This window comes from Protobothrops mucrosquamatus, unplaced genomic scaffold (genome assembly GCF_001527695.2).
Source record: "Protobothrops mucrosquamatus isolate PMUCROS unplaced genomic scaffold, P.Mucros_1.0 scaffold150, whole genome shotgun sequence".
Taxonomy (NCBI): Eukaryota; Metazoa; Chordata; class Lepidosauria; order Squamata; family Viperidae; genus Protobothrops; species Protobothrops mucrosquamatus.
This window is the reverse complement of record NW_015386515.1, coordinates 215,078-234,541: the sequence shown is the minus strand read 5'-3', so window position 1 is coordinate 234,541 and position 19,464 is coordinate 215,078. Positions and strand designations below refer to the sequence as shown.

At 41.3% G+C, this 19,464-nt stretch overlaps 1 protein-coding gene across 1 annotated transcript in view; it reads right to left on the bottom strand.

Moving 5' to 3' along the window:
* SMARCA4 (SWI/SNF related, matrix associated, actin dependent regulator of chromatin, subfamily a, member 4) overlaps positions 1 to 19,464 on the bottom strand; it is a 92,477-nt gene that overhangs the window by 55,333 nt on the left and 17,680 nt on the right. The window contains exons 2-6 of the mRNA XM_015813278.1: positions 11,416 to 11,662; positions 9,461 to 9,593; positions 8,501 to 8,893; positions 8,282 to 8,380; positions 6,630 to 6,888 (exon numbers count right to left, since the gene is read on the bottom strand). Coding sequence (XP_015668764.1) covers positions 6,630 to 6,888; positions 8,282 to 8,380; positions 8,501 to 8,893; positions 9,461 to 9,593; positions 11,416 to 11,637 — 1,106 coding nt within the window. The 5' untranslated portion in view covers positions 11,638 to 11,662. The remainder of the gene's footprint in view (positions 1 to 6,629; positions 6,889 to 8,281; positions 8,381 to 8,500; positions 8,894 to 9,460; positions 9,594 to 11,415; positions 11,663 to 19,464) is intronic.

The window sequence follows — 19,464 nt, the reverse complement described above, 5'->3', positions numbered from 1 at the left end:
GCTAATGACCCCCTATTGTTATTGTTAGTCCTTTTGGTGATTCCACATCCAGTTCCTTTGAAGTATCCTGAAGGAAGTGAGGGCCATAAAGCCCCTTTGTTCACCCCCTTCCCTTCATCCATGACAGAATCCAGGGAAGGCAGGGATGGAGTTTTTCATAGTTGATAACTTGATATGAAATATGATTGGATTCTGACACCATGTATTTTAGCATCTTTCTCATATCTCAGATGTATTTGCAATTGAGGCTGCTATGATAAATTCAATACCCTGATTTTCCAACTTGTTTAGATCTTAATTTCCCTTCAGTATTCAAAATATCTTTATAGGTTACAATTTTCTCAAAGTTAGTTAAGTTTGGGTGAACAAAAGGCTCCATTGTTGAAAACCATCCTGGTATTTTCATATAAACTTTAGCTTTTATCTTTTCCCATACTAAAAGTAATGCGTTTCTTACATAGTGATTTTGGAAGTATCTATGAATTTTATTTTTCCCATACCACAGAAAAGCTTGCCATCCTAGTTGTAAATCATGTCCTTCTAAGTATAATAATCGTTTATGTCTAAGGGTTATCCATTCTTTTATCCATGTTAAAGCACATGCTTGATAGTATAAGACCCAATCCGGTAAACCAAATCCTCAATTTTCTTTAGATTCTTGTAACATTTTTAATCTAATTCTGGCTTTCTTCCCTTGCCAAATGAATTTCAAAATCAGTGTTTAAATCATCGAATAATATTTTCTCTATTTTTATGGGTACTGTTTGCAATAGGAAAAGTAATTTTGGTAAAATGTTCATTTTTACTATAGCTATTCTTCCTAACACCATTTTTCCAAATCCAGTTTTATTTGATTTAATAGTTTTATATAGTTGTCTTCTTTTATTGTTGCACATCTTGCTGTTAGATATATTCCCAAATATTTAACTTTCTTAACTATCTGGAGATGTATTTTTCCTGACAGTTGATTTTTTTTTGTTTATGTTAGATTCTTAACTATAACTTTAGTTTTTTCCCCTCTGTTTATTTTCAATCCTGCTACTTCTCCAAATTCTTCTATCCTTTTCAATAGTTTAGGGCTATCTCCAATGGTTCCTCTAGTATAAATACCAAATCATCCGCAAACGCTTGCTGTTTATATTTTTCATCTTTTATCTCCATTCCTTGGTTTTATTCGTTTCTTATCTGCCTGAGCTTTGTAGGCTGCCCTAGCTTTGCCAAGGGCCTTCCTGACAACAGGCCAAATGTTTTGTAATTGATGAACCCAGTCCTTAAGGGAAGGAATGGCAGGTTCATTAGCAGGTAATTCCGGCATGGGGTTGAAAGATTGTCCATTAGCCACTTGAAAGGGGGTAAAGCCAGTGCTGTGGATCAGCACCGGTCCGCGGCATGCCAGAAACCGCTCCGTGCAAACAAGTGACGTCCCATTCCACAGGATGCAGGCAGCACGCAAAACCACACCCCCTCTGGTCCACGAAAAACCTCTCTCCACCGAACTTGGGGACCTCTATTATAGGCTACTTCAGCAAATGGTAGCAGGTGAGTCCAATTATCTTGTTGATAATTAATAAAACAATGGAGATACTGTTCCAGAACAGAGTTCATTCGTTCTGCCCCCCCCCATTCATTTTAGGATGATGACTAGATGACAGTCCCTGATCAGAAGGCCCAAAAAGGCTCTCCAGAACTTGGAAGTGAATTGGACATCCCTGTCTGAAATTATCCATTGTGGGGCTCCATGCAGCCAATAAATAGGCTGCACAAATAATTTGGCCAACATTTTTGCAGTCGAGATCTTCTGACATAGGATAAAATGAGCCTGTTTTGAAAATAGGTTGGTAACGACCCAAATGACAGTATTTCCTGTGCTTTCTGGCTGCTCCACAATAAAGTCCATAGAGATCTCTCTCCAGGGTGCTGAAGGGCTCGCGACTGGCTGCAGGAGCCCAGGCGTCTTTCCTTGTCTCCTCTTAGCTGTCGCACACGTAGGGCAGCTAGCAACATAACTTTCAATGTCCTTCTTTAGGAAAGGCCACCAAAATTACCTTTTTAGCAGGTGAAGGGTTTTGACAAACCTGAAATGTCCCGCCAATTATGAGTCATAACATGCATGATTTTGAGTCTCAGGGTGGCTGGATCATACAGCTTTCCACCAACCCAGGCCAAACCATCTTTCACTGAACAAAGATTTCCATGGTCCTGAAACCACTCATCCTTCTCCAGTGCTCTTTTGAACTCTGCCACTGCTGCATCGTCTAATAGTGGGGCGCTCTTAGTCTGCACCCTGGTAGTGACCGGGGCCGCTAATTGTTGCGGGGAAAACAAAGGTTTAACCAACCCTGACTTTACACTATTGTATTGCAGCATTCTCGGTAAGGCGTCTGCCAGGATATTTTTTTCCCCTGGCAAATAGTGGATAGAAAAGTTAAACTGGTGGAAATGCTGAATCCACCGTGCTTGTTTCGAAGACAACTTTCTAGGGTTTTTTTAATGCTTCCAGATTCTTATGATCAGTCCAGACCTGGAAGGGAATTTTATTCCCTTCCAAAAAATACCTCCAAGTAAGGAGGGCACAGTGCACTGTGTAAGCTTTCTTCTCCCAAGCAGCCCATCGCTGCTCGGTCTCAGTCAGTTTTTGGGAGGTGTAAGTGCAGGGCTGTAGCTGACCCTTTTGGTTCTTTTGAAACAGTATGGTGCCTAAATGCTACATCACTGGCATCAGCCTAGATTACAAATAGTTTTTCTGGGTCCGGGTGCTTCAGCACCAATTCCACTGAAAACAGTCTCTTAAGCTTTTCAAATGCGGCTTGGCATTCCACAGTCCATTTTAATGGCTGGCTAGGTTTCGGCTTGTTCTCCCCCTTTCTTTTCAGCAGGTTAGTAATGGGGAGTGCAATTTGGGAAAACGAGGGAATAAACTGTCTGTAAATATTGGCAAATCCCAGAAAGCTCTGTAATTGCTTTCTAGTGCGAGGAGGGGCCCACTCCAGGATGGCCCGCACCTTTTCTGGGTCCATTTCCACTCCCTTGTGCAAAATGTGGTAGCCCAAGTAGTCAATTCTATCTCGGTGGAATTCACACTTGGAAAGCTTGGCATACAGTTTGGCAGAGTGGAGCTTCTTTAGGACTGTCCTAACCAGTTTCACATGTTCAGCCTTGGTTTCGGTGTAAATTAGGATATCGTCCAACTACACCAAAACTCCTTTATATAGGTACTCATGGAGGACTTTGTTGATCAGCTGCATGAACACCGCTGGGCCCCCCTGTAATCCAAAAGGGACTACCCTGAAGTGGAAACACCCAGTTGAAAGCTGTTTTCCATTCGTCTCCCTCCTTAATTCTAATGTGATAGTATGCTTCCTGCAGGTCTAGCTTCGAAAAAATCTTCCCTTTGGGCAGATGAACTAGCATGTCCCTCATGAGGAGTAGGGGTTACACATTCTCCACAGACACTACGTTCAAACACCTATAATCCATGCAGAGATGAAGAGACCCATCTTTTTTCTCTCTGAAGAGAATAGGGGCTGCCACCCGGTGTTTGGCCGGTTGGATAAACCCTCGGGCTAAGTTTTTATCGATGAACTTTTGCAGCTCATCCAGCTCCCTAGGAGTCATAGAATACAGCTTCAGCTTTGGCAGCTTAGTCCCTGGGATGATCTCAATTACACAGTCTGTCGGTCAGTGAGAGGGGAGCTCATCTGATCTTTTTTCACTAAAAACCTCAACCAGATCACAGTATTCTCTTGGAATGCTCTGCAGTTCTTGCTCATTCAGCACGGAAGCCAGTTCCCATTTTGAGCTCTCTACTTTATAACCCCGTGCGTCCTTGTAAGGTATCTTTTCTTTGGGAACCTTAATTGCCCCTCTCCAATCGATTAGGGGGTTCCACTTCTTTAGCCAAGTCAGTCCCAGTACGAGAGGCCATTCCATGCCGTGAGCCACAATGAAAGCTAAAGTCCCTGTGTGGCTCTGTGTGGCTGAGCCCCAGGGGCTCAGTTACAAAACTTGCTGGGACACCCCCCTACCACCACAGACCCACTGAGCTGACAAAATGCAATTGGGTCCTTGAGAACCCCCAACTTTCTGAGTAGATGTGGGCTTATTAGGTATCGGGTGCACCCCAAGTCCAGCAATGTGGTAAGGGCCATTTTCCTCCCTGTGCCTGGGATTGACAGTTCTATGGGCATAGTTATGGGGTCGAACGGCCCACTTACCAAAGGGTCATTGTCACAGTTGCTCTCTGCCGTCCCCAACTTGTCATCTGTTGGGGTCAGAGCTCTACCCTCCGCCTTTGCGGCTCAGGGGATCTCTACGATCTCAGAAGTTTTCAGAGCCATGTCTTTTGAGCGCTGAGTGGGTTTGCCCGATTTCCTCCTGAGTAGTGGTCTGCTTTCTTGTCTGGAGTTGTGTTGCAGCATTCTATGGCACAATGATCCTCCTTGCCACATTTGAAGCAGGTGGTTGATCGCGGCTGGTTCGCGGAGGGCTTGCTTGCTTCTTTCCTCCTTTCGGGCTGGTTTCTCCTCTCAGGCTTTCCAGGGTGGTACTGGTTCCAAGTGTGGTCAATTTCCACTTCTTCGGCTAGGACACACCAGTCATACAATTGTGCAGGTGCCCCCCGAGCTACACAAGCATTGTACAGAATGTCATTTAGCCCACCTTGAAAACAGCTCACCAAGATGTCTTCAGGCCAGTTGAGGTGGCAGGCTAAGTCATAGAATTTCTCCGTACATTCAGCCATCGGCTGACGTCCTTGCTTCACCATTTTTATGCGATCCCAAGCCTTCCGGTCTGCCAGTCGATCCTCGAACCGGTGCATCAATGCTGTCATGAACTGGTTGAAATTCCGGAATTCAGGAGCATCGCATCCATCTAGCTGCAGCCCCTTCCAGGGCCAGGGTGACGACTCTGATCTTGGCTGCATCGTTGGGTAGGGTTCTCCCATACACTTGCATGTAGGTGAGAACGTGAGCCAGGAAGAACCCCAGCTGTTGGAGATCCCCATCGAACTTCACCCACAACGGCACCAGTTTTGGCTCGTCGGGGGGGATTTCTCTCTCTGGGCTGTCATGGGGTCCAGGCTCTCTGGGGTGTTGCTCTCTGCCGCACCACTCCATCTCAGCAAAGCCTGTTGCTTCCCATGTGGTTTCAGTGATCGCGGCTTCTCCTTCCCCGCATTTGACACCCCCAACTGGTTCTCCTCCTTCTCTGGACCGCTCAGAGATTTAGCTTTTAGTTCATCGAACGCTTCCACTATGTACTGCATGGCCCACTTTAAGATGCCCTCCATCTGGTCCAATTGCTTGTCCATCTCTTCCTCATCAGAAGGCAACTCCACCTTTTTCTTCCAAGTCTTTTTTCCGCCTCCTCGGGTGAGAGTTACTTGTTGGGTTCTCTCTTCCCAGTCCTCTCTCTTCCCTAACCATAACCCTAACCATCTCGGTTTTGTGGAGTCTTCTAAGGCAGTGGCTTCCTCCAGCCAACTGGAGGTGCCTTCTTCAGGACAGGCCTGGTTAGCCGACTCGCTCCAGTCTTTGGTCCCGGCTTCTCCCATTTTGCTGCCTTACTGAGATATCTTGTACACCACCACCCCCGCGGTAGGGAAATTTCCTCTCTGGGTTGGGCAGTATTGCAGACCTTGCTTTATGTAAGGATCTGCCTCAACTAGGTCTCCCAAGAAAGCAGAACTCTTGAAACAGGCACTGTTTCAAAAGGAACTTTTATTGAGAGGTAGTGATAGCAGTAGAGCAAAGTAAGGTCTGAAGATTTCACGCGTGAAAGGTTACATCACAATGCTCATTCAAAACTCCTCCCCCCAGTGTCCAACAGTCAGTTTAAATTCCAACCAATCCATAGGTGCTAAGATGTTTTGAGAGTCTGGCAATTTAGCACGCATCTCTTGGTTTCGTTTCCCAATGGTCCCAGGCGGATAAGGCAGAAGTCTTCAGGCCACATTCCTTTCTCTCGGAGGGAGGGCAACTCAAAGAGCAATCAAAGCGAATACATCCCCCAGCAAGCAACCCCTCTCCCACCAGAATAGCAGACCCCAAAAATGATTAAACAAACAGCCAAAGCTGTAATAAAATGAAGCAGTAATAAAATGCCAGCAGGTAAAATAGAGGGATCTGAAGAAAGACTAAAAATACCCCATCCCCAAATCCTTGAATGTAGCCAGGGACATACATAGCAAATTTTCTTAGATATAGCAAAAGGGCTAGGGCTTGATCTCCTATGAATAAACCCATGACCGTCATTACCTTGTTTTTAAACTAACAGATTCTGTGATGTGAAAAAGTTCGAAAACCCTTCCTCTCTGGAGCTTCTCTCTCTAGGCCACTGTTTCTCAACTGAGCAACGCACTGGCTGGGGAATTCACATCTTAAAGTTGCAGAGGGTTGAGAAACACTGTTCCAAGTAATGGAATCTACCCTCAGACACCAGGAAGCTTCTAATACATTGCTAAATTTATAATGCTGTCTTGTTACCTATTCCCTGTAGTTTGGTTCCTTAATACAGTTAACATGAAAGCTAACCATAACATCAACAAGACCACTCATTCAAATTAATGTCACCCACATATCCTATCAGGGCAACATCAGCAAAGTTGTTATTGAAAGCTATAGTTTTACCGGTATTCTCTCTCTTGAAGGATTTCAACTGGATCAAGTCCTCTTGGCTTCTGGATTGGAGTGATACGGTTCTGCTTCTGATGGAATTGCACCATTGGGGCAGGTTGGGCTGGTTGCCCGGGTGACTGAGTTTGGGGAGGCATGACAGGGGATGCTGCTGGAGGTACCGCTGGGGGTGCTGGTGAAGGACGGCCTGTTGGCTGAGGAGGAATCAGTTTCTGAGGTGTGCTAGTAGGGGCTGCAGCATTTGCCATTGGTCCTGTTGAAGAACAATGTTAGGAAGATATTTGTGGGGTCCCTTCATATACAAACCTGGGGGCATATATGCAAAATAATGAAATCTTCAGAAACTGGCCTCAACATTTAGGTGAATGTACTTAGTCACTTGAATAAGTCGATGCTTTTTATTTAAAGAGCAAAAGGCAAGAATATGCTAGTACTTCCCTGTCTTAGAAATTTCATCTTATACTTTCATCTTGGGAATGGGGGTCTATCACTGTCCATCTTAAAATGTGATGCCACTCTGCATCTGCAGTATGGCCATTACATTATGCTGGTTCCCAAAGCAGTAAATGACCTGAGAGGCAATTAACAAAATTAAATCCTGTTAGCTTTTCATAAGGCTCTAAAGATTTGGCTGATTCCCCAGAAGTTTGGGCCAAATTAGGTGAGGCCAGTCATTGATATAGGTTTTTTTTTAACTGTTTTATCTTGGGCATCACTATTTTAACCATTAAGCCCAGTCATTGTTGTGAGACAGGTGGCTATGTAAATTGTTTAAATAAATAATTATTTAATAATTAATAAATAATTTTTTAGCCTATCCAAAGATCTCTCAATCAAAGCTGCATAAATATGAACAGAATTTCTGAGAATTATCCATGTAATAGGTTGAACAAAATTTGATTATAATTTTATCTGATCATAGCTTTTCTCCATACTATTCATTAAATTGCAGTGATGTTCTATCATAGCATTCCAATAGGATACTGATACTGACAGAAGAATTCAGGGTTGCTGGGTGTTCATGCATTATTTTTTATTTATTTGTATTATTTATACCGTATTGTTAGCCACCTTGAGGGTCATTTTGAATAGAGTATGGGATACAAATCTTGTGAATAAAGGAAAAAGGAACATTTTCTGATAAAGTAGATAACTTTATCCTTGAAAACACAAGTAAAGTGGCTTGTGGGAAGAACCTTGGGAAATGGAGGCACAGCCAGGGGAACAGTGGGATAAGAGGCAGCTGAGTTTGGAGAAGGAATATGGGAATGGCAAGGCTTCAGAAGGAACCCTCCCTAGTTTTTTGAGCTGTAAAGGCGATGGGGGAGAAAAGTACTTTCAGACTACCAAGATTCTATTAATGTAATTTACAAAAAAATAGAATTACTTCATCTAGGAGTACTTCCTGTGTGGATTATTTTGCAAGGCCGACAGATACCCATCCTCAAACACAGTGACTTGTGGCAACTTTCAGACTGATGACATATTTTCAAGCACTAAAAATCATATGGATATCACTGAAAAAATGTGACATGGTAGCCTCTTACAGCAAAAGCCAGGCTGAGGCTTGGAAACCTTTAATAATTGAGATGTTAATGAAACAATATAGCAATGAAAAACCCAAGTCCTCCAATACACAGCCTTACCTTCTGGCCAGGGCTTGGGTGGTCCACCAGGGGGCTGCCCAGGCATTCCTGGCGGAACTCCTGAGGGTCCAGGAGGGGGCATATTAGGCCCTCCCATACCTGTGAAGTCATGGGAAAGCATAGGCAGACCATTAAGCTTTTCACTCCTCTGGTCTAAGCAAAGGAAAGACCTCCCAGAAGAGACCCCAGATGGATCCCAAAGACTTTAGTGAAACTCACCATGAGGTCTGTTGTAGTTCGGAGGTGTTGGTCCAGGTGCAGGCCCTGGTCCTTGCACTGGTCCTGTTCCAGATACAGAAGGTGGAGGTAGAGTTGGCATTTGCTGCTGCATTCCAGGCATTGGCCTTTTTCCCTGCACAGCCATGTGAAGATGGTCAGGCAACGGCTGACCTCTGGCAAGCATCTTGTAGGCCATGATCTGAGCCCTCAACTGATGCAGCTGATTCTGGTTAAAAGGAGTTGGGCCCCGATTCTGCTGCCCTAATGCTTGGGGGTCAGTACCATCTAATGGGACTCCACCAGGGCCAGATGGCATCTGGGGGCCAGAAGATGGGCCATTAGCTGGAACTGGACTTGATGCATGCTCAGAACCACCAAGTGGAGAAGGGTAACCTGAAAAAGGGCAAGACAAAAAGAGAAAAGAAATAAAAATGGGAGAGATAGAAAGAAGACTTAATTTGCTTTGTACGTCCCACAATCAAGGGTAAAGCAGTTTTATCTGGAGCTCCTGCTTGCATTGTAGTAGACAAAGCTTGGCAGAAGCTACCAGAATGGCATATTTTGGTTTTCTTTTTGTAAAATAAATGACATAGGGTAATATGTCATGTGTTGTTGTTCATCTGAGGTTGTATTTACCTACATATTTTCTTTTTCATATGACTCATTCCAAAAGGGTGTAACTTCTCCATATGAGAAGAATGGTGTATTCCTCCACTCCTCAGTTTGAATCTTAGCCTCAACATGTTGAGGGCCAATATTTACAGCAGAGAGACCCTCCTTCTTGCAGGCTTAGAAAATGTGGTTTTAAATTACACAAAAATCCTTTACAGACAGAGAAAGCTTCTTGTAGAAGCTATCTTAAAGTTATGAAGAATCAGGAGATTTAGAAGGAGATTTAATTGTAGAACAAATGCTACATTTAACCAGCAATGTGATTTACACAAATCCTGAAATCCATACCTTGAGAATGCTGATCCATTGGACTTGGTGGGGGTCCCATTCCTGTGTGCCCACCAGCCCTCATTCCCATGCCCTTCATTTGACTGTAACGAGGGTCTTCCGATATTCCCTTTTCATGCAAGGAATCCATTGGCTGGAATAATACAAAGCCCACATAAAGAACTCCTCTAAACAAATCTGTTCCAATGGAATAACTAAATCAGCTTAATATACATGCCACATTTTTTACTCTTGTCCTCCATGACTTCTTAACTACACTCAGCATCTTTTTTATGGTGTACATGGACATGAGAATGTGGAACATGTGATAAACGTGTCATAGTGAACCACAAAAGAGCTGCTGAGTAGGTTAAGGAGCTATGCAAAAGACAATAAGGAGGCATGCCCATTGACACTAACCAGTCAGGCTGATTTAATACATTGTGCAGATACACACATTATCTAGTTCCCAGAATTCACAAATACTAACTTGTGGAAAATTGATATATGTATATATCATGCAAGTGAGATTTTGGATTATTTTCTCAATGGCACATTACTAGAAGGCAAAGACCTTATTTATAAATATGTATTTTATACAACCACTTTCCTCTGCCTTTCTCACTCCAGGAACTATTTTATTTCATTTATGTATACGCACTAATACACCTTTGGTGTGTTGGTATCATATAACTTTGCATCCCAAGACCTGTATTATCTTTCACAGCATGTTAAAAGTATTTGGCTTGGCATTTTGTTAATAGCTTCTAGTATTATTCTGATCTTCACTCTTACTGCCCTAACATAAACCTTCTATACAACCCTTCTCAGTGATGGCTCTTGTTTCTGTCAAAAAACACTCCCTCCCTGTTAAATCTGGGGACAAACAAAAGATCACAATGCCTCCCCCTCCCCAAAACGGTGGTGCATCAGAGCAGTGATTGTCCTAAATGTTGATCTGTTGTCATTTCAGTTTTTTTGTGTAGTTCTTAATAAGCTGCTCAATGGTTTCAGAAATGGAGTAGCATATAAGCCAAAGAAGTCAATAAAATATAGTCCAAAGTAATATAACAAAAGTATCTTGTAACATTAACAATCCTATTACAGGTAGTCCTCGACTTATGACCATTCATTTAATGACCTTTCAAAGTTACAATAGCACTGGAAAAAGTGATTTGTAACCAGTCCTTGCTCTTACTACCATCACAGCGTCTCTGTGCTCATCTGTACAAAATTCAGGCTCTTGGATATACAACAGTTGCAATATCCCAGGGTCAGGTGATTGCCGTTTGCAATCCTTCCAGCCAGCGTCTGACAAGCAATATCAATCTGGGAAGCTGGGTTCACTTAACTACCACTGTAAAAGGTTATAAAATCAACTCACATAACAACCACCTTGCTTAGTGAGAGATGTTCCAGTCCCAACTGTGGTCATAAGTCAAGGACTACCTGTGCCTCATTAGCTTGGACTGTGATCCATGAAAGCATGAGTGATAACGTATGTGTTAGTCTTACGGTGCTGCAGAATATTTTCTTGCTTCTACAACACAAGATTAACACAGCTACTCCTTGAAAACTATTCCAATGTAGACTGTTTCTCTTTGCAAAATTCTTTTTTTGTGGAAAGGCATGGAATGTCTTCTGTTCTATAAGACCTATTTGGTTACTGGTTGCATACCTTAAAAATAAGGTTGTCACCTTCTGTTATTATATGTTTTATTATTATTACATTTTTGGGAGGAAAAATAGGAGGAGAGAGTTCTATGTACACCAACCTGAATTCCTGAATAAAATATAACACAGAAATACAACTCCCCCCTTGTTGAAAGTTAACACTAAACAAAACATTCTGCTGTGCTACATTTCATCTCTGAAATAATAAAGGGACTGATCCCCCTATTTCCTTTTCTATCTGAGTAAAGCAAACTCATATTGTTAAAGATGTGCACAGATGAAAGAATATTAAGCTAGCTTACCTTATGCATCTGATGCATGTTATCCTGAGTATAACCTCCAGGCCCTTGTGGTGGTATAGAGTGCCCTGCTGATGGTGGTCCTGGGCTGGGACCCATCATACTATGTGCAGAACCTGGGGATGGCCCAGGACTAGGGCCCAGCATAGCACCAGGAGAAGGACCAGGACCAGGCGAAGGCCCGGGACGAGGTGTCCCTCCCATTGGAGGATCAGGAGTAGACATTTTCAGAGATGTTCAAAATAATATCCTAGTGAAAGATAATTTATTATTAGGGGGTAATATCTGTTAATTAAATGCAATCATCGTTAACAGTACAGCATATAAGTAGAATATAGGCTTTTCTAAAGATACTACCACCTGTTGTCAGGGAAAATAAAGCACTAAAAATAAATATCTGAAATCTTTCAAGTATTGAACTGGATTTACTCTCCTTTCAAATCAGTGTCCTTGGGACATTGGGGAAAATAAAAGGCTATGTTGTCAACTCCCAAGAGTCAACTCATCTACCTATTTATTTATGGCAAATTCAGTATATTTCAAACTTAAGTACAGCTGAACCAATCTGGATGACAAGATGGAAGCAAAGAGATACCAACAATTCTAATGCTTTATTGTAGCCAAGATACTTTTCCAGATTTTTCATTATCTGTATTTTTAAGATAAGAGTTAATTGCAGTTACAGACTGCTAAGAGTTAAAAATAAAGCACATTTAAAAAAATAAGAATAAAAAAACAAAACTGAATAAGAATAGTACAATTGCTTTTGGGCTCGTTGGTGGGCAATCAAGTTGTGTCTAATTTTTCAGGCAAACTAACAAAATTAGGCTATGCTCAAGGAAGCTAAATCATGCTAGCCTGATAATAACAACTGTACCTTAAAAATCAGCTACTTTATCAAGGAGTTATAATGAAGGTCTTTATAGAGGATGCAATATAAGAGGACATGAGCTATCATTTCAATAACCCTTGACCCCACAGGGGTACAGTCTTATATTAACCCTCCTAAAACTTCAGGAAGCAAGCTGTTCTACTGATTAGTTATTCTTGCTGTCAGGAGAGTTCTCCTTAGTTCCAGGTTGCTTCTCTCTTTAATGAGCTTCCACACACTGCTTCTCATTAAGCTCTCTCTTCTCTGTGACAGCCCCTCAAGTAACTGGAAGATAGCTATAATCTCACACATTAGCCCTTTTTTCAAGCTAGACATAACTAACTGTTCATTATTGGTTTAGCCTCCAGACTTCTTATAATCTTTGTTGCTGTTTTCTGCACCCTTTCTAGGGTCTCAGCATCTTTTTTGTATAATGATGACCAAAACTAGACATAGTATTCTAAGTATGACCTCACTAATGGGATATAGAGTGGTGCTATCACTTCTTGTGATCTTGATGCTATCCCTCTATTGATGCAGCCTAGGATTGCAATGGCTTTTTTGGCAGTTGCAACACGCTCTTGGCTCATACTTAAATAGTTGTCCATTAGGACTCCTAGCTCTCTCTCAGTCACTACTACTAAGCCAGATTCTCCCTATTCTATACCTAAGTATGTGCTTATGCCCAAAGAACACCCAAATTATATATGCATTAGATGTAAACTATGTGAACTACTAGAGGAAAAAGTAAGGCATTTAGAGGCAACTCTAGCCAAACTCCAACCTACAAAAGAAAGCTATACCCAAACCGAACCAAATAATGAACAAATAGCTCCAAGAGGATTTGACCCTACTGATAAACCCTTGGAAGAAGACAAATGGAGATATGTCACACATAGAAGGAAACACAATAATCAAAGAAAGAATCAGCATACATCTAACAAACCCCTACTGCCCAATCTAACCCAACCAGAAGCAGCCCCATTAAAACTGAGCAATCGATTTCTTCCCCTAGATCAGTGGTTCTCAACCTTTTTAATGCCGCGACCCCACCAGTCGTAAGTCGAGGACTAAACTGGTCGTAAGTCGAGGACTAAACCGGTCGTAAGTCGAGGACTAAACCGGTCGTAAGTCGAGGACTAAACCGGTCGTAAGTCGAGGACTACCCAACCGGTCGTAAGTCGAGGACTTTCCCTGCCCGGGAGCGCTGCACATGCGTGGTTCTGCCCCCTGCACCGGCCGAGGCATAGCTGGCAAGCGGCAGAGACGGAGCAGGCCGACCACCAGCTGGCCCAGCCCAAGGGAGGTAAGGCACCCGCCGGAAAAGGGGAAAAAAATGGCGCACAAAAAAAATGGCGGACAGCCTTGCTTGGCGACCCCCATGAAATGGTCGATCGACCCCAAATGGGGTCCCGACCCACAGGTTGAGAACCACTGCCCTAGATGGAAATACGCAGACCCACAACCTCTCCCTCAAAGAAAACATGCAGACAACTAGTAAAGAAACAACATCAAACATCCCTAAAAGAGTCACATCAACAAACACACCTGAGACAGAAAAGCACCTCAGACTGCACCCCCCCAAAAATAGGCCCAGACTACTACCCTTTCCTCCTCCTTCACACATTGGGACGAATGACACAGCAAAAAAATTGAGTACAATATTGAGAGATTATAAGCAACTAGGCAATAAAGTTAAGGAGCTAGGAGTACAAGTAGTGCTCTTATCAGTACTCCCAATGAAAGGCCAACACCCATTGAGGGGAAAAAGAATTCTAGAACTAAACCATTAGCTAAAGGATTGGTGTCACCAAGAAAACTTTGGTTTCCTGGACCATGGACTGCATTTCCTATGCAAAGGACTCTTGGCAAGGGATGGGCTGCATCTCACGAAAACAGGGGAAAATGTATTCGGGAAAAAACTGGCCCAACTCATTAGAAGGGCTTTAAACTAAAATTGAGGGGGAAGGGTGACCAATGTTTAGAATCTCTAGAACACAAAACCAGTCATAAAACCCAAGAAAACAAATCAAACAATGAGGTATGGAGTGATGAGAAAAAAGAAAAACTCAAACAACAATCAGGAGATATAGGAAACATATCCATGGACAGGCATAAAAGTCTTAAATGTTTATATGCAAATGCTCAAAGCTTGGGGAACAAACAGGGTGAACTAGAAGCAATAGTACATGAGGGTGGGTATGATATAGTTGGCATTACAGAAACCTGGTGGGATGAAACCGATGACTGGAATATACTGATGGATGGATACAAATTGTTCAAAAGAAATAGATCTATAAAAAGAGGAGGGGGAGTTGCACTATATGTAAGAGAACACTACATATCTACAGAAATGCACGTGATCAAAGATAAAATCCCTCCAGAATGTATATGAATCAATATAAAAGGGAAAAAAGTGATATTGCCATAAGTGTATATTACAAGCCACCCAACCAATCAGAAGAAATAGATGAACTCTTTACCAACCAGTTAACAAACATATGTAGGAAGCATACTGCAGTAGTAATGGGAGATTTCAACTATCCAGATATCAACTGCAGCGAGTGGGAGATCAAACAGATTCTTAACCAACCTAGCCGACAACTTTACCATCCAAAAGGTAGAGGAGGGAACTAGAAGTAAAGCTATACTGGATCTAATTCTTACTAATAGAGAAGAAGTGATAGAGGGAGTTGAAGTTGCCGAACCTTGGGTGAAAGTGACCACGTCATACTGAAATTCACTATAATGCAAACACAAGCAATAGAAAATAATCCAACCAGTTTCTTAAACTTCAAAAGAGCCGATTTTAACAAACTCACAGATAATCTAGGAAAGATTCCATGGACGAAAATCCTAAAGGGGAAAACAACTCAAGAAGCATGCGAAACTCTGAAAAATATGATCATAAAAGCCCACTCCAGCACAATACCACTGACAAAGAAAAACAAGAAATTCCAGAAGAAACCAGCATTGCTGCATAAAGCTCTGACAAGCTGAAAGACAAAAAGGACAAGTACAAAAGATGGAAAGAGGGGACACATAACTAAGGCCGATTATCAGCAGACAACCAGAACATGCAAAGATGAAGTCAGGAAAGCAAAGGCTCAGAATGAACAAAGACTTGCAACAGAAATCAAGAACAATAAAAAAAGTTTATTTCAATATATTAATAATAAGAAAAAAGTCAAGGAAACTGTAGGTCCACTAAAGAGAGAAGATGGCAAGGAAGTAACAGGCAGTAGGGAGAAAGCAGAGCTGCTTAACTCATTCTTTGCATCAGTCTTCACACAAAAAGAAATTATAGCCCAACATACCAAAAAAACCTACTGCAAAAGACAAACTAGAAACAAATATTAAAATAAGCAAGAAAATGGTAAGAGAACACCTATCCAACCTTGATTAATAGAAATCATTGGGACCTGACAGATTATATCCCAGAGTTCTGAAGGAGCTGGCAGATGTTATCTCAGAACCATTGCACCACATCTTTCAAAAATCCTGGAGCAGCGAGGAAGTACTCAAGGATTGGAAAAGGTCTGATATGGTTCCCATCTTCAAGAAAGAAAGAAAAAACAGACCCAGGAAAACAGGGTGGATTTGATTTAAATCAAGTCGATTTAAATCACGATTTCAATCATGATTTCAATCACTAGTAAAAAGGCTTGATTTAAATCAACTCGATTTAAGTCATAATTTTTAAAGAGCAACTGTCATCTCTGTCCCACAGTGGCTCCTCCTCTGACCCGCTGTTGACTCACCAGCAGTCCCATTCACTTTAATGGGACAGCTGGTGATGCGGCAGTGACAAGGTCAGGGACGTGGCGGGCAGCAGGTGAGTGGATGCCCACTAACTGGCGCTGCCATGACGGATCTGAAATGACAGGTGCTCTTTAAATGTAAGGACTCATTCTTGCTGGCGGTTAGAATCTTTAATATTATTTGCAAACAAAATGAAGGTTTCCTATTTAGAATAATAAGTTGTCAGGTTAGTAAAACAGCAATATCAGAACCGATTTTAGATTAATATCGTGTTTCCCTAAAAATAAACCCTACCGTGAAAAAAAGACCTACCCTGATTTGTTGGGGTGGGCCTAATATAAGCCCTACTCCAAAAATAAGCCCTAGTTAGGACCCTGCCTACTCCGTCCCACCTGGCTGCGCAATGGGACAGGAGGCCGCATGGCACATTGCGCTGCCGCCGCCACAACAAGGTGTTTAACTAAAACATTTAAGAGCCTGGTACAGATACATTTTTCTTCAACCAATCATACAGTTTGTAATGTACATAGATTTGCAAAACAATGGGATAAAGGAATATTCCTGAACTTTGTTTTATGATTTATCTCATGGTTACTGTGAAATTGTGTGGATGCATCAATGCAGTCCATGTTATCTCAGCTTGCACAGCTTGGATTCATTGAATGAGTTTACCAAAAATGTAAATATTGCAGAATATACAGCCTCATGCTACATAACTAAGCTCCATTTCATGCTGAATAAACTAAAATTTTAATATATCTTAAATAGAAAACTATATTTAGATAGATTTTTACTCCAAAAGCATTTTATTAAAATAAATTTGATAAAATAAAAAAAAATCCGATTTAAATTTAAAAAAATCCGATTTAATTTTTTATTTTTTTAAAAAAAGCATCAATTATTATCTACCCTGCAGGAAACTATAGACCAATCAGTCTAACATCAATACCTGGGAAGATCCTGGAAAAGATAATAAAAAAACAGAGCTGCGAACAACTAGAAGCAAACCAAGTTATAACAAGTAGCCAGCATGGGTTTGTTAAAAACAGATCATACCAAACCAATCTTATTTCATTCTTTGATAAAGTGACTAAATTAGTAGACCAGCGAAATGCTGTGGACATAGCATACTTAGATTTCAGTAAGGCATTTAACAAAGTAGACTACAACCTGCTGCTTAGTAAGCTAGAAAAAAGTGGGATAGACAACATCACCACCAGATGGATCTGTAGCTGGCTGACAAACCGTACTCAGTGACTAGTCCTCAATGGTACTACATCCAAATGGAGAGAAGTAAGCAGTGGGGTACCACAAGGTTCTGTCTTAGGCCCAGGACTCTTCAATATCTTCATCAATCACTTAGATGAGGGAATTGAAGGGGAACTCATTAAATCTGCAGATGACACCAAACTGGCAGGATTAGCCAACACCCCAGAAGACAAGCTCAGGATCCAAAAAGATCTTGACAAACTCGAACAATGGGCCCTATCCAACAAAATGAATTTTAATGTGGAGAAAAGCAAAGTTTTATATTTAGGTAGGAAAAATCAAAGGTATAAGTACAAATTAGGCAAGATCTGGCTCAAAAATAGTAACTGTGAGAGGGACCTTGGAGTCCTAGTGGACGATCATTTGACTATGAGCCAGCAGTGTGCAGCAGCAGCCAAAAAAGCTAATAAAATTGTGGGTTGTCTAAACAGAGGCATAAAATCAAGATCACGCAAAGTATTAGTACCGCTCGATAAAACCCTAGTAAGACCACACCTGGAATATTGCAACCAATTTTGGTCACTATACTACAAAAAAGATGTTGAGACTTTGGAAAAAATTCAGAGAAGAGCAACTAAAATGATCAAAGGCCTTGAGACTAAAACATATGAAGAACGGCTGCAGGACTTCAGTTTGGCTAGTCTAAAGAAAAGAAGAAACAGGGGTGACATGACAGCACTACTCCAGTATTTGAGGAGCTGCCACAAAGAAGAGGGCATCAAACTATTCTCCAAAGCTCCAGAGGGCAGGACAAGAAACAATAGTTGGAAACTGATCAAAGAGAGAAGCAACCTGGAATTGAGGAGAAACTTCCTGACAGTGAGGACAATTAACCAGTGGAACAGCTTGCCTTCAGAAATTGTGGGCGCTCCATCACTGGAGTTTTTAAGAAGAGACTAGACAGTCAGTCAGCTGTCTGAAATGGTATAGGTTCTCCTGCTTGAGCAGGGGGCTGAATTAGAAGACCTCCAAGGTTCCTTCCAGGTCTATTCTATTCTATTCTATTCTATTCTTCTATTATTCTATTCTATTCTATTCTATTCTATTCTATTTGCAGGACCTTATTTTTCTCACTACTGAATATAACTATCCTCAATTAAGAAAAGAGCTAAAGCCTGTGGGGAAATATAATAACTTCAGCTATAATGCATATCCATGTACTTGTTTCATCTTCAATCGGCCCTTAATACTATATTTAGAATGCAAGGGGCCACCTGGAATATGTTTTTTTCTTCTATTCGACTGTGTCTGATTCTCGGATATCTATTAATACAAGACAAAGGAGAAATAAAGATGAAGACAAAGGAACAATTAGCAACAGAATGATCTTTTCAATGGTTTTCTTATAATCAGATGAAAGAGAGGATTAATTAACATGGATGAATAAAAGAACCACTGCAATCAAGAAAAAGAAAACTGAATTTGAAATAAGAGTTTTTATATATATTTCTTTATATGAATATTGATATATGGGAGAAAATGTGGGAAACTGGTATTAAATTTATGTTGTGTCATCATTTATCAAAGAACTTCCATAAAGCGATGTGCAGTATCAGTAAATGACACTGGTTACACTATCAAAAATATATAAAGGAATATCAAACCAAGTATAGGAAGTGTGAAAAGGAAGAGGAATTTTCTATCATGCACAGTGGACTTGTGAAAAAGTAAAGAAATGTTGGATGCAAATTCATAGAATGATACCAATAATATTGCATATTAATATTATGATAAAACCAAAATTATATTTATTCAGATTTAAGGACGATATATTATGAAATGTGGAAATTAATATTATATATTGTAACTGCAGCAAGATTATTGTATGTACAAAGATGGATGAATAATGAAATACCAAGAGTAGAAGACTGGATTATTAGATTGATGGAGCTTGTGGAAATAGGCAAACCTACCTATTTCGGTCAGGAAAAGATAATAAAGACTTTTCTAAGAGAAGGGGCGTTGTCTTACCTGAACGCCTTTTCTCAGTACGGAGATGGAGAATTCACATGTGGGTTTTGATTGGATGCCTGCTCTTGAGACCAAGTAGTCAAACTTGACACGCCCCCTCTTGCTGATCCAGTCTTTAACGAGGGCGAAGTGACTGAAGATGGACGAGGTGTTGGCTCTCAGACCCCTACAATAGTCTG